This window comes from Platalea leucorodia (assembly GCF_965183815.1).
Source record: "Platalea leucorodia genome assembly, chromosome: W".
Classification (NCBI taxonomy): Eukaryota; Metazoa; Chordata; class Aves; order Pelecaniformes; family Threskiornithidae; genus Platalea; species Platalea leucorodia.
Window position 1 is genome coordinate 43835700 of NC_138859.1, and position 20989 is coordinate 43856688.

A 20989-nucleotide genomic window follows, 5' to 3' on the forward strand; every position below is an offset into this window, starting at 1 on the left:
GATCCAGCCAGCCTAGGTGGGCAGTTCTCAACCTCCTGCCCCAAATAGGAGTCCTTGCTGGGCATCCTGCAGACCTAGCCAGGTTAGACCCTGGCAAAAGACAACAGGTGGGTTTAAAATTTAAAATTTAGGACAAGAGGAAACGGCCTCAAGCTGCGCCAGGGCAGGTTTAGGTTGGATATTAGGAAAAACTTCACCGAAAGGGCTGTCAGGCCCTGGCCCAGGCTGCCCAGGGCAGGGGCTGAGTCCCCATCCCTGGGGGGATTTAAAAGCCAGGTGGATGTGGTGCTGAGGGACATGGTTTCATGGTGGGCTTGGCAGTGCTGGGTTAACGGTTGGACTCGATGATCTTAAAGGTCTTTTCCAACCTAAACGATTCTGTGATTCTACGATTCTATGAAAATCCCAAGTGTCTGACTTATACCATGAACTCCTCAGGGCTGGGTTTCACCTTTGAACGTTTCTGCTGGAGCTCCAGCACCATCAGCAGCACTGTAAGAGAAGCGGCCACAACGACCGCCTCTGACAGGGGTCAATACCAAACGTCAGTCCTGAAAAGGACGAGTTGTCCCCACCATGGGAACGGCACACTGAGTCTGGGCAGAGAAGCGCTGCCACCGGGAGACCGCCCTTTCCCACTCCTTTAATTACCAGTACCCTCTGGTGTAAATCGCTGCCCTGCTCCCTACCTGCTGCGTCGTGAGCGACGTGCACAAGGAGCAGATGGCCTCCGCATCTTCTGAGGTTTTCTTTTTCAGCTGCAGAAGCTGTGCCGCCTGAATCAAGGGCTCCAAAGTTTGCGCCGCTCCACTCTGCTGCAGATTCTTCCCACGCAGCCATTCTTCCAGCTGGCTTATGTTAAACCTGGGTAAGCAGCCAAGATAAGACGTGCGCTGAGAGCCGCGAGATAAGAGGTAGCATCTCAAAAATCCTCTACGAGACTCAAGGTGTGTTGCAGTGCTGGTATACGTGGCTTTTTGTGATGCATATTTGTGATACACGTGGCAAGAGACAACCAGACCAAAGCTTAATACTCCACAACTCAAAGCAAAATTTATACTCTGCGTACCTTAGAAATAGCTGAGCCGTGTAACAGCTGAACAGCACAAGGGATGTGCTTTTCTCCAGCATTCCGATACGTTCAAGTTTCAAAAGTCAATTAAAATTAAGCTTTTAACAAGCTTTTAAATGCTAACAAAAGCCTGGAAGGCACCTAAGTAGCTTTGAAAATATCTACACAAAAAATGCCTTTGCCTGTGCCCGCTCCCAGGCTCAAGGGGAACACGCAAAGGATCCACCACGGGAAGGGGAGCGGGTAGCAAAAGGAAGGTTTAAATCATTTACACCAAGAAATAAGTTGATAGTTTTATGCCAGGGCTGATAAATAGCCATCACCCCTTTCCGGCAGGTTTGCACTAGCTGTCCTTTCGAATTTCAATCCTTATTACAACACTACGCTAAGACAGCGATGGGGCACGCGGGCCCCTGACCCCAGCCCAGCAGACATCCGTGCTGCCGCTTGCCTGCAGCCCACCAGAGGCGCTTCACACAGCACCAGGGGTTTGTCTTTAAGATCCACCTGCGGAATCGGAGCCTTCGACACTACACCACTTGTTACGTTACTACCAGCAGACACGGCAGCGGGAGGGAACCACGGAGACGTCTCCATCCCGATGTTCAATCCATCCTGCATCAGCTGGTGTAGTCTTTGGGCTGCGCAGCCTTCCTCCGCAGGGCGGGTGAGGCAAGGGCGGAGAAAGCCCACCCCAGAGAGAATTACCGCAAGGCGCATTGAATTCACAAGCAGCACAGCAAACTGCGTTGCACAGGCATTACTCAATGGGGGTCAGCTTGAACTGCCACTGTATCGGTCTCCTGCTGAATCCAAACAGTTTCTCCCCTTACTTACACCACTGCATTTCATTTTCCTATTTTCCACCACCCTATAAAACGAACAAAACTTCCTTAAGCACATCCCTGCCCCAAGCCCCCATCCCACCTCAGCTGCATGCCCGTGCTCCACGAGCAGACATCCTTCCTCAGCAGGAGGTTGTTCAGGGCGACCGCGTTGATCATGTAGAAGAGCTGCTTGAAGACCTGCTGCACGATCTCTGGGTCCAGACCCTGGTCACACATGATGCTGTGGAACGCGTTCAGCTGGCGAATGATTGCTTCTAAGCTGTAGGAGCTGTCGCCATCTGCCATGCTGGAGGAGCGATTCCTGTAGCCCATCGGTTTGACACCAGAAAGCCCCTGGATGCTCTCATTTTCCAGCACCGCAGACACTGAAAAAGGGGGAAAAAATGAGCTAAAAAAGCTTGCATCCATCTATTAGTCACTGGAGGTAAGAAATGCTCCTTCATGGGCAGCCATAAACATGCAGCAGTGTCAAAGTGATGCAAGGCGAGGGATGCCGGGAGGTCTGAAAAGGAGGACAGATCCATGAATTGCTAGTGCTAACATGAAATACTTATATAGAATATGCATATAGAATATCTGCAAGTTCACACTTTTTCCACTCGGTGTTACTACACAGAAATCATTTGCCACGCTGCAGAAACTGGGAACACCTCTCCTTTGAGCTGTAATCCATTCTCCCTCTATACCCACCACAGCGCCCTAAAGTTTGCAGTTAAAGTGATTAATTGGCTCAAAGGATTGGGAGAAATGAAGATAGATTAAAAGTAATAAAATTCTTACAGCCTGACTAACTGATAGAGGAACAGGACAACTTTCTGCAAGGAGCAGGAGGTGATGCCGTCGGATGCAGCCAGAATTTGTGCAATGGCATTTGGAGGATAAAGGGAAAGAGTTCCAGATACAGAGGAGTCCAGGCTGGGAGCTCAAGGAAAATACCAACAGCTAGAAATTATAAAGCACTGAGAACAGCCCCTCAATTAGCTTAGCAAGGAGGACAGATTTAGCTGAGGAGGTCACTCTTCTCGTGCTGACTCACTTTTGCAAAGCAAGGTCTTTATTAGTCTCTTCTTCTTCTTCTCAATTCTCTCCTCCCTCATAACGCGCATTTCCACCCATAAAAAGCTTAAGCGTGAACCTGGTCTGGAGGGGAACGCTGTTCCTACGGACCCACCAGCACCACCTCGCCTCTGTCGCTACCTCCCCAACAGAAAAGAAGGAGGTATCTTCTATTATGGGGCGAAAAAACCCTCATCCCTATTAGTTTCTATCATGGGGGAATATAAAAACTCTGCCTCCCTAACTCCAGGTCCCTGCCAACACGAGGACCTGCTCCAAACCAAGACTTTTTTTGTGTAAAACACGCCTCTCCACCACCTGCAGGCTTTTCCTTTGGGAAGAAGTCACGCTAGCACCGTACAAAGGTCTGAAAAACACTCAAGAGTAGATAACTACAGCAAAAAACCCACCCTCCTAAAAGCTAAAGGGCTGTGAACTTACCGATCATGGGTTGGAGTATGCCCTCTGCTATCTTAATGAGCTGCTGGTAGATCTGGATGGAGAGGTGGCTCAGCACCTGGCGGTACTCGGTCAGGTCAAAGTTCTTCAGACAGTGCTCGTTCTGCTTAGGCGTGTTTTGTGTCATGAAACCCTGAACAGAAGGAGATGAAAACACCTGGTTTCATTATTCCACCTATTTATAGTCCGGTAAAATCACTGTATTAAAAAAAAAAAACAACACCCTTAGAGTACAATACATGCAGATGTTACCAAAGTACATTTTTACTCTATTATAGAAAGGATCAAGATGCATGAATCACCTTCGATTTTCTCAGCCATTTGTTCGTAAATTATTACTAGAGGGCTGCTTTTTGAAGAAAAGCATCGCTACGCGGTAAGTTTTTCATTTTAGCTTCAGCAAGGAGCAACATTTGCATTAATTGCAATAGAGATATGAACTAGAAAACGACATTTCAGTCCCTGAGAAATGGGACTGACTTAAAAAAATAACTTTTTTTAGCTATTTGTTTATCCCCGTGAGTTGCAATTATTTACGGGAAACCAAATATTTTGAGATTAAGATATTAGAAAATGGAAAAAAGAAAAATGATAACCTCATGCTATATCCTCTGACAACATTTTAAACTGATCTGAAGTTTGGAAATCTCTCCAAGTAATTGAATTTATTCCCTGCCTTTTGCTGAAGAAGCAGCTGATCTCTGATCCTGCAAACGGATGCTGTAAGCCCTGAGTTCTGGGCTCAGACATCATTGCCAGTCCTGCTGGCAGAAGCAAATGTGATCTAGCTTAATTTTGTAATTAACACAGATGCGTTAATTGCCTGTTCATACGGTCTTATCAATTTGGCGTCAAAATGAGAACTAGGCAACTTTTTTTGTTGTTTGCTGACTAGCAAAATGCAAAAATGCAACATGTACAATTTGAGTCGACGTCAGAATCTCTCATTTTTCCTGACTAATGAAAAAGGGTCGTGCTCTTTCCACTGCAAGACTGCATTTAATTTGTTCTTTTTTTTCTTTTAAACCTCTTTTCTTAAAAACAGGTAGGATTTTAAACGAAAGATAACAGTACTTCAGAAACTGCTCAGAATGATTTTTCCCCTCTGTTTCTCTGCATCAAATTATCAACTGAATTTGCAAATAGCTGGTTCCTTTAACACAGTAAATCATGGCAAAGAATGTGAAATTTAAGTTTGGGGTTTTTTTTTTTTTTTACCCTGCTGGTTTTCTGGGGAGGATTTTTTTTAAATGTAATGTTGCGATCCAGGCAGAAGAGGGCAAACAGGAGCATAACTATTAGTAAGCATTATCTAAATTATTTTTCTTTTTCATTTAAATCTTGAAAGTCCAACACTGAGGTTTTACGCACCAGTCATCATCCTGTGAATGACCTGAATGGTTAATTTGATTCCATGGAAATTTTTTATTTATTCTTAAAGCTTGATTGCTCAATCTATCTAACACAAATCAAGACTAAATGAGAAACAACATAATTTGGCTCTGTTGAACGTTTTAATACCCAGAACATATGGCTGTAAGGATGGCAGCATGTAATGGACTAAGAGGACTGTGATGATCTAATTCTGTCAGAGGGGATAAACTATAATAGAACTTATTTCAAGTTATGAAATATTACTGAGGTGGCAAGAAATGAGAGGAATTCCTTCTGAAATCTTACATTACGAGTATGCATTTTTGCTCTCGCAAAGCGTCGTTATTCTGAACTAGTTGAACAGAATAGGAAAAAAAAATCAGTAGAAACATTCAGAATAAAATCTCAAGATTTGGAACAGTTTTCCCCGTCTAAAAATCTTGCTTAATGAAAAGCTGTAGGACCTACTAAAACCAGGGGAACAGCCTTCAAAAGAGCCTACCAGAAGGAAATCCCCCGTTCAGGCAAATCAAAGTGCACGGTTGGCTACGAAATTCAAAATATTCTGTGGCGCGTTGTGTTGCAAGGGTCCTGGTTTCCGTTCTCAAATGTCTTGTCTCGGTGCAACGCCCCATGAACCTCTGGGAGGAGCTGCCTCATGTTATATCCAAATAAACGAAGGAGGAACGTCAGAGATGACCCCATGTCATAGCCAGAGGGAAGCCACCAAACCCAGGAGACCTGAAGACCCTTCCTGGAGGAAGGCCAACGTACTCAAGATCAGCAACGAGTTTCTTACCGCATCTCCGCTGTACTGCTTTAAACAGTGCAGGAGGCGACAGGTATTCGCCAGCCAAAACGACGTCATCTGAAAATCATCGTTGTGTTTCTGGAGGAGCAAAATTAAAACACGTGAGACCCCTCCTTTGGTGGGGGAAGCTGGCATAGCAGGACAAAGTGATTCGGAGCTGCCCCACCTAGATCAGGAAGCTCCCTCTCTGCAGACGGGCAGTATTAGCCATTTGTTCCCTGCAAACGTTTTTATCTGCAAATGCAAACAATTTTACTGCTGATATCATAGTTCTCCTTGTTCTTCTAAAAAGGGAAACTGTAAGAGTGATTGGGTTTGAAAAATCGCTGCAAGTGCTGAATATCACACGCTTTGACATGGTTATAACCATCTTACGCCATCTCAACCCCACGACAAGAGAAAGCCGACGCCTACCTTCAGCACTTTCTTAATGCCGTTGATGGTGGAGGTGAGCAAGGAGTGCACTTTCTGGTCGTCGTTGATGTAATCCGCGTGTCTGATGCACATGTAGAGGATGTAGGCGGGAAGGCAGGGAACAGTAGCAGACACGGCCTGGGGCTTGAGATCTAGAAGGTTTGGGTTTGGTTTTTTTATTTAAAAAAAAAATCATCTTAAAATTCAACGACTGCCAGGTGAAACAAGGAACACCAGAGGTGGAGACATACCCAGGCAAACCCCTCTCCCGCCAGCCCTGGGGAAGGGGAGATTTCGGCAACTTTACATTACGCTTTAGGGATGCGCAGATAGGCACAGGTGGCACTAGATCTTCTTTACCATGTAAAAGCCTACTCAAGCAGCACACAAATCACCTTAGGAAAGCTCCCCGAAGCTTTCAGGACTACCTCCCACAGGTTATAAACCCCTCCTCTGAATTCACGACTCAGTCAATCACTCTTTCCCTCAAGATACGGAATCCTAATGGGAGCTGCAGGAATTTGCAGCCTCTAAAGGAAGAGCCTGTCTGATTAGGGGAACTTCAAAGACCACAGCAATGGGCTAGCACCGCTCTTTTTAGATCCTCACTAGGTTCTGCTGGGGTTAGAGAGCAATGGTAATTACTAACACTTAGCCAGGGAAGCATGACTTTTCTAACGGCGTTGAATAAGGGAATGCTGGCAGCAATTCTGATCAGACCTTCCAGTGTAAGAAAGCTCACAAGTTTATTATCCGTTATCTGTTGTTATCTCATAAATCAAACTACCTTTGTTCCGCTGCCGTGCAAAATCCCCGGGGTCTATCCCTTGCTATCCCCTCCCTGCCTACTACCACATCGTATGAAGCTCAGCAAGTTACTGCCTGCTCTAAAAACTGCAGCCTCCTTTTTGCATCTCCCATTTTTTGCTCGCCCTAAAGAATTACATCCATGCTGGTCTATCTGCTTAGTGCTGTGCTGCTTTACCTACCAAAACTGCCATCACCATAAACGTGCAGCCCCAGGAGGCATTAATTTGAGAAGATCTATTTGTCTCTCTTGAGATCTCAAGTTTACAAACCCAGGCAAGAGAAGAAGGAGGCAGGCACAGGAGCAGAGCAAGTTCCTCACCTGTAATGAGGTTTCGGATGAGGAGTGGTTCGTCTTCTTTATAATATTCCAACATGCCCTGAAAATCTTTCTCCTTTCTCTGAACAGCAACTTGCATGTTGCGCTCGTGCCACCTCCTCTCCGCCGGTACCACGGCTTGGGATGCTGTGAAGAGAAAAGGGGATGAAAGGTGGGATCTGATGATGGAGAACTATTCATGTCCTTCTCAGAGCAGACGCCAGGTCAAAGCGTTATACATTAAGTTTCCAATAATGTCATCAGCTTCGACAGACTTACAAAAATATAAAGAACCAGGTCTTGAATTACCGGTCAGCAGTAGTTCTGACTCTGAAATAGAGTGCAAAAGTTAGACCTAAGAGGAAAAGATGAAGTCATTTTTTATTTTCCAAGGAACCACAGGCTAGAAGGTAGTAACCCTACGGGAAGCTTTTTAGTGTATCGTTTTCACAGAGGGGAAAAAAAAGTAGCCAGGCAATGAAAAAATACCTAAGCCTCACATCTTCTGGCTGGCCGTAAAGCTGAAGAACGGCGGTGGCACACCATTGAGCACTGTGCTTCCATAAAAGTTTAATAAACCAGAAGAGACCAGTGTGCAAGTACCACAGTAAACAGCAGCCTGCTGCATGCAGATTACGCTGACGGAGACCAGCTGTGCAAGCCATGGAAACCCTCCAGTTATTCAGCTTAATTTCACTTAATGCCTAGTTTTCAGAAATTAGCTCATGAGAACAAGGTTATGTGATTAATCACGGCATCTCCAGAGAAGGGGAAGCTCCTTCTATACAACACAGATGTCACATTTGACGTGTTTTCTGATAAAGCAGAATATACATATATATATTTTAATCCTAAATGGTTTTAATCCTCCTCAAAATTGCCGGAACAGAGCAGTTACCTGCTAGCCACTGGTCTCTGTATCTCTGCTTGGGTCACAGCATTGACAGCAATGAAAGGAAAAAGGTTTCTTGAATACCCTCCAAACCCTGGTACACCACGCGTCAGACCAACACCTCCGGCAAACACTCGCCCTCCATCATCACGTCATGGGCCCTCTTCCAAGTTTACCACATTCAACCACGTTAACAAGCTAACGCTACAGCTGCGCAGCTGTACTTGCTCAAAGGCAGCCTGAGCACGACTCAGGAGCTTCATTTCGACTTTCGGTTCCCTGCTGTCACGCCAACGATGAGCTCAGGGCTAGTTCAATGTGCCAGAATGAGCAAAGTCTTACTTTGATAGGAAGAAAAAGAGAAAAACCTGCAGCTCACCAAGGCTGGCTAAAGGAGTAAAACCAGAGTGCTGTTCCCCCACCCCAACGTCTACCGACAGCCAAGTCACCTTCAAAATCTTGGACCTTCTTCATGTAAATCTTGAGCTGCTTCTTCAGCTTCTTTTCATTCTTTTCCAACTTCTCTAGCAATTCTTTAAGATCCTGAAAAAGAGAAGATGCATTGGGTTAAAAAAAGAAAATTAAACGCAAGAACAACTCATCTGGGGTGAGTTTGAGGCTGGAGTCACTCGGCAACCTGGTCTACATACCACTACTGCACGGGGTGAGCATCTCGGTACAAGACGACCTGTGTTATTTCTGGGTTGCTCAGAGAGATCCTTACCTACACCGCAAAGACTGCGGACGTCGTGTGCCTGCTTTTTCTAGAAGTAGCCCGCAGCAGGCGATACTCACAACACACCACCCAAAGCATTTTACTCCTGGCTGTTAATCATATTTGAGATATTTAGATACTGGAGTTGTTGAGAAAGGTAAGAAGCCCTCACCTGAACTTAGGAGGGGCCAGTGCAGACCTCGAAACACAGGTAGAGGAGGTGAGAAGGGGAAAATTTACGATCGGCCAGGCCAGATTTTGAATGGCAACTGCTCCCCGCACCAGTGGGAGATGCCGAAGGATCTTGCAGAGAGTTTAGGAGAGGTGGAAGAGACCCCAGTGCCTTCTCCTCCCCTTCACATTTCCTATCTGCTTTCTCTCAACCTATTTTTTTGCCCCTCTTCCTTAGGTTGTGTTTTCAGTACAGCCTCTTACCAGATTTTCATTGGTGAGACGTGTAATTTCTTGCTGAAGTCCAAACTCCACCTGGGCCTCCGGAGACAGCTGCAGGGTCTGCAGGAAAGCCTGCTGCTGTTTCTCCATCTCTTCTTTCATTGCATCCACCTGGTTTTTCAGAGCTTCTACCTCCTCCTCATGCTCTCTTCTCTGATCCTGGAGCTGTGCTTCCAGTAACCTGAGAAAAGGACCACACCGATCAGCCTGTGATCTTGGCATCATGGCAGTAACCACTGTCTGAGATTATATCCTTCAAAGTCAGCCGACGTGGGAGATGTTCCCGATCAACCTCCCTATAACACCGACACATGCAAAGGGGTGCTACAGCTATCATTGCCACATTAGTCTGTCATTTGTTATACTGCAGATTAAATACTTTTGAAATCAGAGACGTGAGATCAAAACTTTGGGCTTTTTTAAAATAAAAGGGGGGCAGGAATAAGCCAAGAGCTCCCTTCTTTCTGCAACTGTATCACAAATTTGGGTTCCTTCACTCTTCCCATTAGCAAAAACCAAATGCATGGCAAGAAAGCAGTGCAGATCAACACCCGCGGGTTTTTCAAAAGCTCAGCTTGAAGGGCATTTGTTCTTCTGCTCCTCCCCTTTCAAACATCAGTTCTAACTCCCGCAAACCGGACTGTATGTCTTGCAAATGGCTCCGTTCAGTTGGACTGCCACAGGCTTCGCTTGCTACTGCTGGGAGTTTCAAGAAAGGCAGAAGCTGAAACGCTTCATTCTTTCTAGTTGTTTGTAGAGTTGCTATTTATCCTTGCTTAAGAAGAAGTATATTCATTTATACCTCAATTTTCATTCATAAACTACCTGCAGAAAACTATGCACGAGGCAATTTTCTGTCATCTCGATGAGTTCCTGCTTTCATTATTGCTGCTGGCTTCACCAGGACTCTTCAGCAGTGGGTAAAAAGACTTGTTTCCTTGTACTCCGTGACATACAAATACTAATGCCGTGATACACAGCTGACAAAAGTCACCAAAACCAGCCCTTCTCCCACTTCTAGGTGGGCACCCAACTTTTTCCTCTCATAATTGGTCCTGCCACCCTCTCTTACCTGCCTTTCCCCTACACCAGGTCTCCTTCCAGCCCTGCCCCGAGCCTGTGCACGAGGACAACCCCAGGGGGGAAACGCTGAGCTAAAGGGTTAGTAAGGCATTTAGTTAATGCGTTATCCAGCCATTTGCTAAACCGGAATGCCTTCGTTAATCCAGTGGAAGGCTGATTCATCACTGAGACGTTAACCACCCTCCTGTGTGCACCCTTGCTGATGGGGATTTGCTGACAAACCTGGCAAGGGAGACGATAATTTATTTTTAAGGGTATTGCCTACCCTCTGCTAAATAGAAATCTCCTCGTTAGTCCACCAGCTCTTTCAAGACGACCTAAATAAGTGACTCCAGAAGGTATGAGGACTCTGAAGGAGGGGCATCAAGCCAGAAACTGCAAAGTATTAGTCCCAGACTACGCAGGGCGATGGTGGCAAAGAGGAGGAACAACCCAAGGGGACAACCAAGCCCATGTCCTTGCTGTAGCTCATGGATGTGCTCTCCTGGGCTACTCTATAAAAGAACACATGCTTTCTATAGAAGATTTCTGGATGAAAAGCATTAATCATTCCCCAGTTTGTATTTTTGTTGTTGTTTTTAGAAGATCTAAACAACGCAATCTCTACTCCCATTTTCCAGCAAAAGATAGAAAAGGATATTTTCCAACTATAGAAACATGGGTAATAACCAAGCAGCCTTGTAATCATGTTGTCAGGAGTTATACTCTTAATAGGCTTAGAAAATACAGGCCCACCATGACATATGTATTAAGTACTTAATTTTCATTTTATTTCTCCATGTGAGTTTGGATTAACCGTGAGCCACCCTCAGAAAAACATGCTCCTTCTACAAACTTGGGTTCCTACGTTGCTTTGAAAAACGGACGAAACATCCTCCGTATTTTTCCTGTTATTTTCTGGTTTTGCTCTGATCCCTCTAGATGTGACCGCTTTAGACTACTTTATACAAAAGATTATTTTAACTTTTCCTCTCTATAGTGTCCTTAATCAGCTCATTTCATATCTGGTATAAAAATAATATATATTGGAGCCTCATAACCACCCTGCAGGAGAGCACGGGCTGATTAACATTTAATTATCGGCTCTTCCAAGCACCGGGTTGAACCAGGAGAAGAATCCAGGAGTCCTCCTGCCTTGCTTTAATCTGCATTTGTGTTTCTTTGCACCTTCCTCCTTATACCTATAGGCAGTGCATGGATGGGAGTGCACAGTACCCGGGAACATGCAAAGCAGATGGCATCGCAATACGAGCACAGGGACTCCGCTCTGACATGTCAAAATTGGGAGAAAACTCTTGAGGGAGGTGCTGTATCTTAGTGCAATTCAGAAAAAAACATCTAAAATGTGTTGGGAGTTTTTTGCTTCCTGGATATTACAGCTTCCCAACACCTTTAGCACACAATTTCCCATTAATGTAACGTAATTCTTACTGAATCACAGCTCAGGCATTAGAGACAACAGCCACCATCAGCAATGCCCCATCAGAATCGCAACGACTCCTCTAAAAATTAGAGGAGGGTCTCAGTTCCTCTAGTTTGGATATCCTACCTCCGGCTGCTCCCAGAGAGGACAACCGGTCCTACAGAGGACAACAGGTCCTACAGAGGACAACAGGTCCTACAGAGGACAACAGGACAAGAGCAGAGGAAGAGAAAGGAACAAAAGAGCAAGCAAAAGGGAGAGAGGGGAGAAGAAGCAGTGGGGAAAAAAGAAAGTGTTTGACCTGGCAACTTGCTTTAAACCTTGATAAGCCAAGCCGAGCTCTCCATCTTCATTGAGATACCCCCAGTCCTCAGTCTTGCTAGAAATAAAGGACAGAAAAAGGAAAGAAGAGGACAGAGAAAGACAAAAGGTCAATTGCAATAGAAGGGGAAAAGGTGCAGAACCCTTATTAATTTTATTTTATTTTTTAAAGCACATTTTCATTACATTGTATTTCCTTTTCCACCATGGTGAAGGAGAACCATGCCCTGGTCGTGCCCGGTACGATACCCCGGGCTAGTGAAGCTTCTCCTCCCTCCCCAGCTGTGAAACCTGTCCTCGTGCAGCCTTTTCTCCCCGACCCACCGCAGCCAACACGGGAACCCAAAATCATTCAGGTCAGAAGGGACCATGGCAGGTCACCCAGTCCAACCTCCTGGCAGGTTATCATCATTCCCGAGATGTTACTGGTTTTACCAAAAAGCCCAACTCCTGGAGATCAGAGCCTGAGTTTTCATTTCTGTATGGCTGAACTGTTTGTCGTATGATTGCAAGGAAAAGCTGGCAAGCCCACGCCGCGCCAGCTGGCTCAAATCCTCCTGAAAACCTTATGCTTAAAAACCAGGGAGGAGAAACAAGGACCACGAAGGATAAATGAGAGAGCAGAAGTCAGCACAAAAGGTAAGGAAGAGCTGTCCAAACATAGATGGGGTAAAATGAAAAGCAGAGAGCGATCCTTAGCACCTCCCAACAGGCTTCTTAGCTTCCCCCCTAAAAAAATTAACTATTTTTGAGCTGGAACAGCCCACACGTACTTCCAACCCACAGTGCAAACATAACCCAACCCCACTGTTTACTGCATATGGATAGTTTGGAACAGCTCACTCCTCTTCCAGACCTTCTGCGCTCTGGCACATCTCACTGATAAGACATTTTTAAGACAAGTTTCTCCATTTCCTTCCTTCTGCAGCCATTTCCACTGGCCTGAAATAAATTCTCTTCCTTCTAATTCAGTCAAGGGTCTCCTCAATCATCAAGTCGAACACATCAGCCTTTCCTCAGAGCAACCTTCGGTCCAAACACCCCTCGGATGTTTGTTTCCTTACATCCATATGAGATCAAATCTCCTCTGTATCCATCCAGGCAGAAAAACGCCCAGAAAAGTCTCATCTCACTTTAATACTAAAAAGTTCCCTTTTAACGGTTGGTTGTTGGGTTGTTTTTTTTAAGTTATAAAAGGCAGGAAACTCATTTATCTTCTTTAATGAGGTGTTGAACACATTACAAGCGAGTGATGTAAGCTGGTCAACCTGACCAGGAACACTTGCTACAGCGAGATTTTACTTGGCTTCGATGTGAGTTAGCAAACAGTTTTTCTTTTTAGAAATAGTAATTAAAAAAATAACAACAACAAATCACTTAATATATCATTAAACTTTCAGAGAAAAAAGAAGAACCAAGCCAATATGCATCTCCTGTTTTGAAGAGAGGTGTAGCAGATGCCATTCCCTGGCAAGGAAAGCTCTGCATATTTAAGTGGGAAAGCACAAATTTTCACAAGAGGAAAGCAGTGAGAACCGGGGTGTTGCAGCACTACCACGAAAGGACTCAAGAGGTGCCTCACCGCTGCAGACAGCTTCTTCATCCCTTCCATCCTGCTGTACGCGCACGGCATTTCGCAAAGGTAGGAAACATTTCAGGCATTAACATTTGGAAAAAAAATCATCTGCTAAAGCCCTACGTATGAATTGAGCTTAAAACCTTATTTTTCCCCATACATAGCAGGCTTCCAGTCTGTAGGCTGACAGATAGAGGGAGGTTTATTGGTCTGATTTGGGTAAATTTGTTAGTAAGGCCTTTTTATTTGGTTCAGATAATCTTAAGAGAACATGGACTTAGGCACTGAAAACCAAGAAAAAAACCTATTTATTACACGTCAGTAACCTGGGAAATCTCACACAATGAGCAGCATTTTTAAGAGGTGCATTTTCCTGGACAACCTCCTTTCAAAAATAGCTTTCCTTCCTTTTTTAATCACGTGCATTGTGGTAAATGAGGAAAGCAGCTCAAGGGGGTACCATTACACGAAGATAAAACTGCCCTGGGAAATAAGCATTCAGTCCGTGTTCATCAGAAATCACTGAGCTTCCCTTCCCCCAGAAGTTCATATTGACCAAGACATTAAAAGTCAAAAGGGGGTCCATTCTAGCTAATTAGATTAATGAGTATGTGCCAAAATAAGTTCCTAAAATGCTGGGTAAATCCTCTCAAATAAGCCTGAAATGAGTTGAAAGGACACGATTCACAAAACCTCATTTCTCCTTTATCCTTATCTTGGAGGTACAGGTCTGGGGGAGCAGCTGGCGACCCGCAGTTGGCAACCTGCCTTCATGAAAGGGAGAGAAATTCCTGCCCAAACACCTCCCTGCCCTCCTCCAAGGAGCTTAAAGGAGGTGCACGTACACCAAACCCCAGAGCTGTTAATTTTAGCATCTTCAGATAATTATCGTCTCTTAATAAAGAAGAAGGGGCATTTCATTTTCAAACACAGATACGCCTTTTTGTTTAATTAAAGGGAAAACTCATGCACATCACAGATCAGATATATGACAGGGTGGGAAGCAGTGATAAGAAGAGACACGTTGGAGAGTGGTAAACAGAGATATGAGCCTTTTCCATGGGATGGCCTCTTCCAGCCGCAAAAGCATCCTCCACGTGAAGCCAGCGTCAGCCCTTCGCTTTACACTGCAGCTGGGCCTTACCCAGCAGGAAGGAAAAAAAAAAAAAAAAAGCCATGTACTCTACAGAAATCACTTGGAAGTTATCACAGAAGTTAATTTCAAAGACGAAGCCTGAGCTGCTTTGAGCTGCCGGGTTATTATCTCTAACATCATCACCTGGTTTTTTTGTTGACTCTACATTTCCACCGAGATCAAACAAGCTTGAAAGGGAGATCCCAAGAACTGAAACAGGGAACAAAGAGCCTACTTAGCTTTACGTTCAGTTATTGAAGCAGAAAATTAGCTGGAAACTAACTTGATGCTTTTCTCTTTAGCAGCTGAAAGTCAGTAAGAGGGAGGGGAAAAAAAAAAAAAAAGGAAAAAAAACTGAGTTCACTGCATTTATAAGGGGCTGCTTTTAATTCAAACTTCCCCTTGACCTGGCATCAAAGGGCTTTCCCCCGAGAGCGGCGTGGAGAAAGAAAATCGCTACGTGGGCAGGGTTAGCAGCACCTGGAAGATTTTCCAGTTTTCCTCCTGCTGTATTTCAAAGTCCTGGATTATATAGACACAGAGTGAATAAAAGGTCTGTCTCCCACCAAAATAAAGCCATGCTCCGTCCCCAGCTTAAATAGCTAAGACACGATGACTTCAAGCTAGGAGTGACCCGTGGGGGGACATGGCTTTACCGCATCGCTCAGACTGGACCGATGGAAGAGCATCCATCTCGGTTAGAAAGAGCCGACAGAATGAGAGGTATCAGGGTAAAGAGAAATGGGAGTGCTCCCTGCAGCGCAGGTGGGAGGAAAAAGTGGCTCTTGCTTATTAATCCCACTTCAGAATTGCAATCCCATCAGAAAAGCTTTCCATTAAAATATTTATTGATCACGATTAGAAAGAGAAAGGAGTTTTATTTCTCATGCTGACACCCTTGGGTATAGAGCTGCGTAAGTACGAATGCAAATTTGTGCTGGGGGGAGGAAATGTTAATTTATATCGACAAATCCAATAATCCATACTCCCCGAGCGTTTGTTTTTATCTGTTTTATCGCCATCGACTCCAGCCTACAGTTTATAAACCAACCCAATATACAAACAAATGCACAGGGAACCATATAACGGGGAAGCTGGCGGTGATTAACGAGCGACTGGATAAATCACTGCAGATAATCAGGGCGATGGTACATAGAGCTACTGCTACTGTATTGCAAGAGCCAAGCTCCAGCCAAGCTCCGTACGAGAGGTAGACGAGAGAGGTGATGGGAAACTGAGCCTGGAGCCTGCAGATTTCCCCTCCCAAATCTCAAGAGGCCAAAAAACACCAAGGGCCTGACCACACGAAGTTTTTCGCTCACCTGTGCAATTGCAAGGAAAGAGATTTATACACGGTGGAAAATTAGATCATTGCAACATTTTTGACGATTTCCCTGTGTGATTCCATCCTCCCTGCAGATGTTGTTAAGTCTGGAAACCAGAACGGCTGAAGAAGGACCGGAGTCTCCCGGCAAGTTGAAAGTGGATGCTCTAGGATGGCCCAATATCCATTGCTATTGGGGACCAGTGATACAACCCATACGTACAGGTCAGACACATGCCCTATGAAAGCAGCAACTCTTATTTTGACTCCAACTCCTTCACCAACACCTGAACACAAAACTAACCATCCCTACACACGCACAGTGGAAAATGCAGTTTAGGGAGTGATTAAAGCTGTGCCTGACAATGGGATTTCACATCCCATACCAGTGCCCACAGCTCCAGAAGAAAGTTGGAAGGAAATAAGAGAAAATCCACAGAATTAAGTGACCCAAAACCACACCTTGCAGTAGGAAGCCCACTGAGCCCCATTGATTTACCGACAAAGAGGTGATGATTAAATCAATCACATCACCTCTACTGCAGGAGGGGCAGAAATTTCATCAGCAAGTTCACTTCAGAAAAGCAAATATTCAATGGCAACCAGTTGAAAAAAGCCAAACACTGGTCCCGATCCAGCCAGACATGATGCTCAGGTGAGAAACCACTGGCATGAAAGTCCTGGATCCCAACACTCCCCACTCCTCCCGGTCCCCAGGCTAAAGTGAAAGCGGGAATTACTACTGTGGGCAGAGCCTCAGTCCACCCATCAGGGTTTTAAGCTATGTTTAAATGCAATGCACGTGGAACCCAGCTCTTTGAGCAAGCCCATCTTTGTACTCGCACAGAGTAACTGGAGAGATCTCCACAGGTTCTCCTAGGGCTTTCCCAAGAAGTAGAACAGATGCAAATTCAGAAAATCCAGCCCATATTATGGGAGGAATTTGGGGGACATAGAGCACAGACGTGATGACCAAAGTTGACCGCACAGCTATATATACATCGAATTTTTGCACATCAATCCGGGCACGTGGATTTCCCATTGCACCTTCTTGGCCATCCAGTTATGAAAGCGTTAAGCAACTCTTCACAAGTTTTCATACTGTATTCAAAGATGGTGTGTCTTTGCTCATATTCATACAGGTACGAATAAAATCCTAATTAAGTCGTGGTCTTTCCCAGCCTGGACTGCTAACAACCTTCTGCAACCAGTTTACAAAGTGCCAAAGTATACTGGGTTATTAAAAGCCATTAATCCACAATCTTCTGACTACCTTGCTGAATGCAAATTATTTAGGAAAAAAGCCTCAAACATCTCTCTGTGCCAAAGGAAAAGATGAACATTCAATTTCCTTCCAATAAAGTAAATACTTACTTTACATATTATCTTGCTGTTTAATCCATGTAATTTTGTCTTCTTGCAAGATACTACTTTTTTATTTGATGTCCTCCTGGATAGCTGCAAGGATTGATTTAATGCCTCGCAATATAAGCCCATTGTTACTAGAAGGACAGACACACGTTCACAATATTAACCCTTGCTATGGGAAACCTGTAATCAAACAAATGTTCCCGACTCTCAGTTTAGATCCAAGAAAACCAACAAGGCGGATGTTGCCAGAGAATACAGCGTGTGTTCGTTAGCTCAGTTCACCACCACGGGCTTTTGCCTCTGGGAAAACGAGAGGGGAACCGTGCTGTCTTCCCTGCACAATATGAGGACTTACTTGCAATAAGTAACTCTTAAATATATCCCAAATCCTAGTCTTGCTACTATTTACAGACTGGAAGCAAAGTCAAAATCCAGTTTTGCCCACTTCCATGTTGGCTTTTCTACCTGCCCAGTATCTCTCCTCCCTTGGGGACACACTGCCCCAAAGATGAGGGCTCCTCACCCGTTACTAGACCTGCATCTTTGGTCCCATCTTTACGGGCCGTCCTTGACCCAAGGTCCAGAACACAACCCAGAAGCTGGTAACTCTCTAAAACACGTTGTTAATTTTGGTCTCGATCCCATCTCTCGCACTTTGGCCAGCCCCTCCCTGCTGCTGGAAAAATTTGGGCCACACTTACCGGTTCGTCTCGCACATCCCCTGGTAGGCTTCAATCGCGTCCTCCTGATCGATGTGCTTGTCACTGTTGGGCCAGCTGGCATTGGTGGTGATGCCTTCCTAAATTCAACATGCAAAACACAGCAGCATGACATCCTGCACATCTCCGCCTCTCTTTCGAAGTTCTTGATACCGAACAACTCCCAACCATGCTTAATAGAGCTTCCTCGGAGCATCCATCAGACTAGAGAGTTTCTATGAACGCACAGGCGTGCAAACAGACAGCAGCAGAGATTAGGAGATGGAAGCAGGGTGCATGAAGGTGGGAGGGAGATAAGGAAGGTGTGTGGTCTGAAATACAAAACATACCAAAACCTCGAGGAATGATAAGGCAGTGAATTAAAAAGCCCAAGTGAGAGTTTTCAGAAAATGTACTCTTCCATCAGAACAGGCTCTAAACAAAAAGCCCTCGAGTGACTGTGATGGGACAGGCTCTCTTCTTGCCTACACACCAGCGGAAACACACTACAGCTGCACCAGCATCAAATGAGCAGAATCAGGTCCAGAAGCTCTTTTTCCCAATCCCATTTCCTTGCAGAATAAGGCAGTCGTCACAAACCACCACCGGGAACCATCTCAGACCACCACACCTTGGCGCAAGGCTGGAGAAGTTGTTCTTTGGAGTGGGTTGGCTAGACCTCATCAGGTCTGGGGTCAAGCACCTTACAGCAGTACAGACCATCACGGGACGTATAGTCCTGGGCTGTCTGAAATGATGTCATGGACTGTATCTTATCCATAGGCAGAACCTCCTATAACCCCTGCAGAACCTCCTATAACCTCCCCGCGCCATCCTGCCACCCGGAGCCTACCAAAGGAAAAACGGCATCGCTCAGGCAGGCGGTGAATTTTCAGCAACAGAACGGGAAAAAGGAAAAGAAAATCCATTACCCTCTCAATTACCATGTTTTTGCCTGTCTCTTTTTGCTGGGCTGCCTTCATAATCTGCGTCCTCAGGATAAGCACCTCTTCCTTCCGCACTTCCAACTCCTCGTTGGCCGATTTCAGCTGATTCAGTAAGAGGTTATAACTGTCCTGAATATCGTTAGATGAGTTGTTCTGGGTTGCTCGGTCTGCAATAGCCTTCCTCAGCTCATTAAGTTCATTTTTCAGCTTCTTATTCTCCGACTCCAGCTCTTGCCTCTGGAAAATACCAAGCCATTAACCAGTTGAGATAAACTGTCTTGCAGTGCCTCATCCTTTTCTGAGACGCCTCTAAGGTAACTCAATTATCGATGATCACAGCCAAATGATCAATTCATGCCAGGATCTGGATTTTGCTGCCCGTCCAGCCTGTGCGGCTCAGAAACGATTTCTGCTGTAATCAGTAGCCTGTTGCCATTTAATAACAACGCTACAGAGTGACAGAGGGGAGATTTTTTAATTTGGTGACACTATTTTTGAACACAAAAGCAAGGCGTTAGAGAAGCCAAACACATTTGTTTCTTCTCCACCCCTTTTCCTCCTCAATCGAGAAATCCCCACAAACCCCACTACGTTGAGCTCATCTTTCATATTCATTAGATAAGCTGGGAGATGCCAATTTACACGACCGTTCATCGTGACGTCCTGCTAGGCGAGCTACGGCTGTGTGAATTCCCGCTCCCGCTTCTTTTCTCATACATTTTGTAATTCCCCTACCCCAGTGCCACATTTGCAGCTGGAGGATTTCCTTGCCCTGACATCTCGTCAGCTGCTGGCATTTAACAGGCAGGGGCAATACCGTACAAGTTTGACGCCAACTGCTTCTCCTCAATAACGATGCATGAGCACCACCGCGTTTGCCGAGACAACCGAAGGGCTTATTCGCTTTTGCGTGACAGTAGAAGACAGAAGAATAAAACTCCGGCAGCTAAGACAGCCTTTATTTCAGTATTTCACCATGAAGCTTTGTTTGCAGATGGGAACGCCACATTTGGCAGCTCTTTGCCAGCACCCAAAACCCACCTGGAGCATCCCAGCTGGGTCAAGAGCACCTTAGCTCCTGCGGATGGTGGAGTCCTTCCTATGGGTCACAGACGGGGAGGGAGCCAAACTCCTGGCGTCCAGCTGACAGTCTGGATCCCAACAACCCACCTTCTCTTTGCACCGGATCCTCCATCGCCAGCTGCTGCATGGTGGCACCCAGGACTGCTCCCTCCTGTCCCCGTGCACCCAGGCCTCTCGGACAACGCCAAAACCCAACGGGATCCGTATTCAACTACCGCACGGCAAAACCCGAGACATCTGCAAGCGAGCTGACAAAATCTAGCGTCTGGCTGATTTGGGGTCAGCTCTTTCCTAGGCACCGATCCCCATCCCCGTGGATTCTCTAGCATCTACAACAGCACAAGCTCTTTCCCCACTGAGATCCAGGTGCTTCTCTCTCCCCGCTGCCTTTTGACCCTTTCCACAGCTTTCTTGCATGATCCCTCTTACCTCTGGGATATCTGCTTCATTATCACCTTTGGCTGAGGCGAGCTAACGAATCCGAAAATGCCTGGGGGGGATGGGGGCAATTTATACAATTTATACAGCATGTAGCTAGCACAGCTGTGTAAACCTCGTTTCCATAGGAAACGGGTGTTATAATTATAAATCCTTACAAATTATAAATAGCATGCCTTATCACAGCAGAGGTGTGAACAGAATAGCTGATCTGGCATCTGGACATACTCCGAGCTGAGCAAACACCATCAGTAACAGAGCACAGTCAGGTACTTTATACCATCTGTCATTAAAAAAAAAAAGAGGATAAGAAATGCATTTGATCCGGCAATTCCTCCACATCCACATTAACCACAGCTCAGCAGAGGGA

General features: G+C 45.5%; 1 protein-coding gene across 1 annotated transcript in view; it reads right to left on the minus strand.

Annotated features, from left to right (window-relative positions):
• The window catches only part of LOC309601636 (unconventional myosin-Vb-like), a gene marked incomplete at both ends in the record, with an annotated part of 157041 nt that overhangs the window by 1551 nt on the left and 134501 nt on the right, over positions 1-20989 (minus strand). Inside the window, 11 exons of the mRNA XM_082334789.1 lie at positions 690-864; positions 2000-2285; positions 3418-3568; positions 5609-5698; positions 6035-6186; positions 7164-7307; positions 8502-8595; positions 9203-9401; positions 12028-12105; positions 18155-18252; positions 19096-19335. Of these exons, the coding sequence (XP_082190915.1) occupies positions 690-864; positions 2000-2285; positions 3418-3568; positions 5609-5698; positions 6035-6186; positions 7164-7307; positions 8502-8595; positions 9203-9401; positions 12028-12105; positions 18155-18252; positions 19096-19335 (1707 nt within the window). The remainder of the gene's footprint in view (positions 1-689; positions 865-1999; positions 2286-3417; positions 3569-5608; positions 5699-6034; positions 6187-7163; positions 7308-8501; positions 8596-9202; positions 9402-12027; positions 12106-18154; positions 18253-19095; positions 19336-20989) is intronic.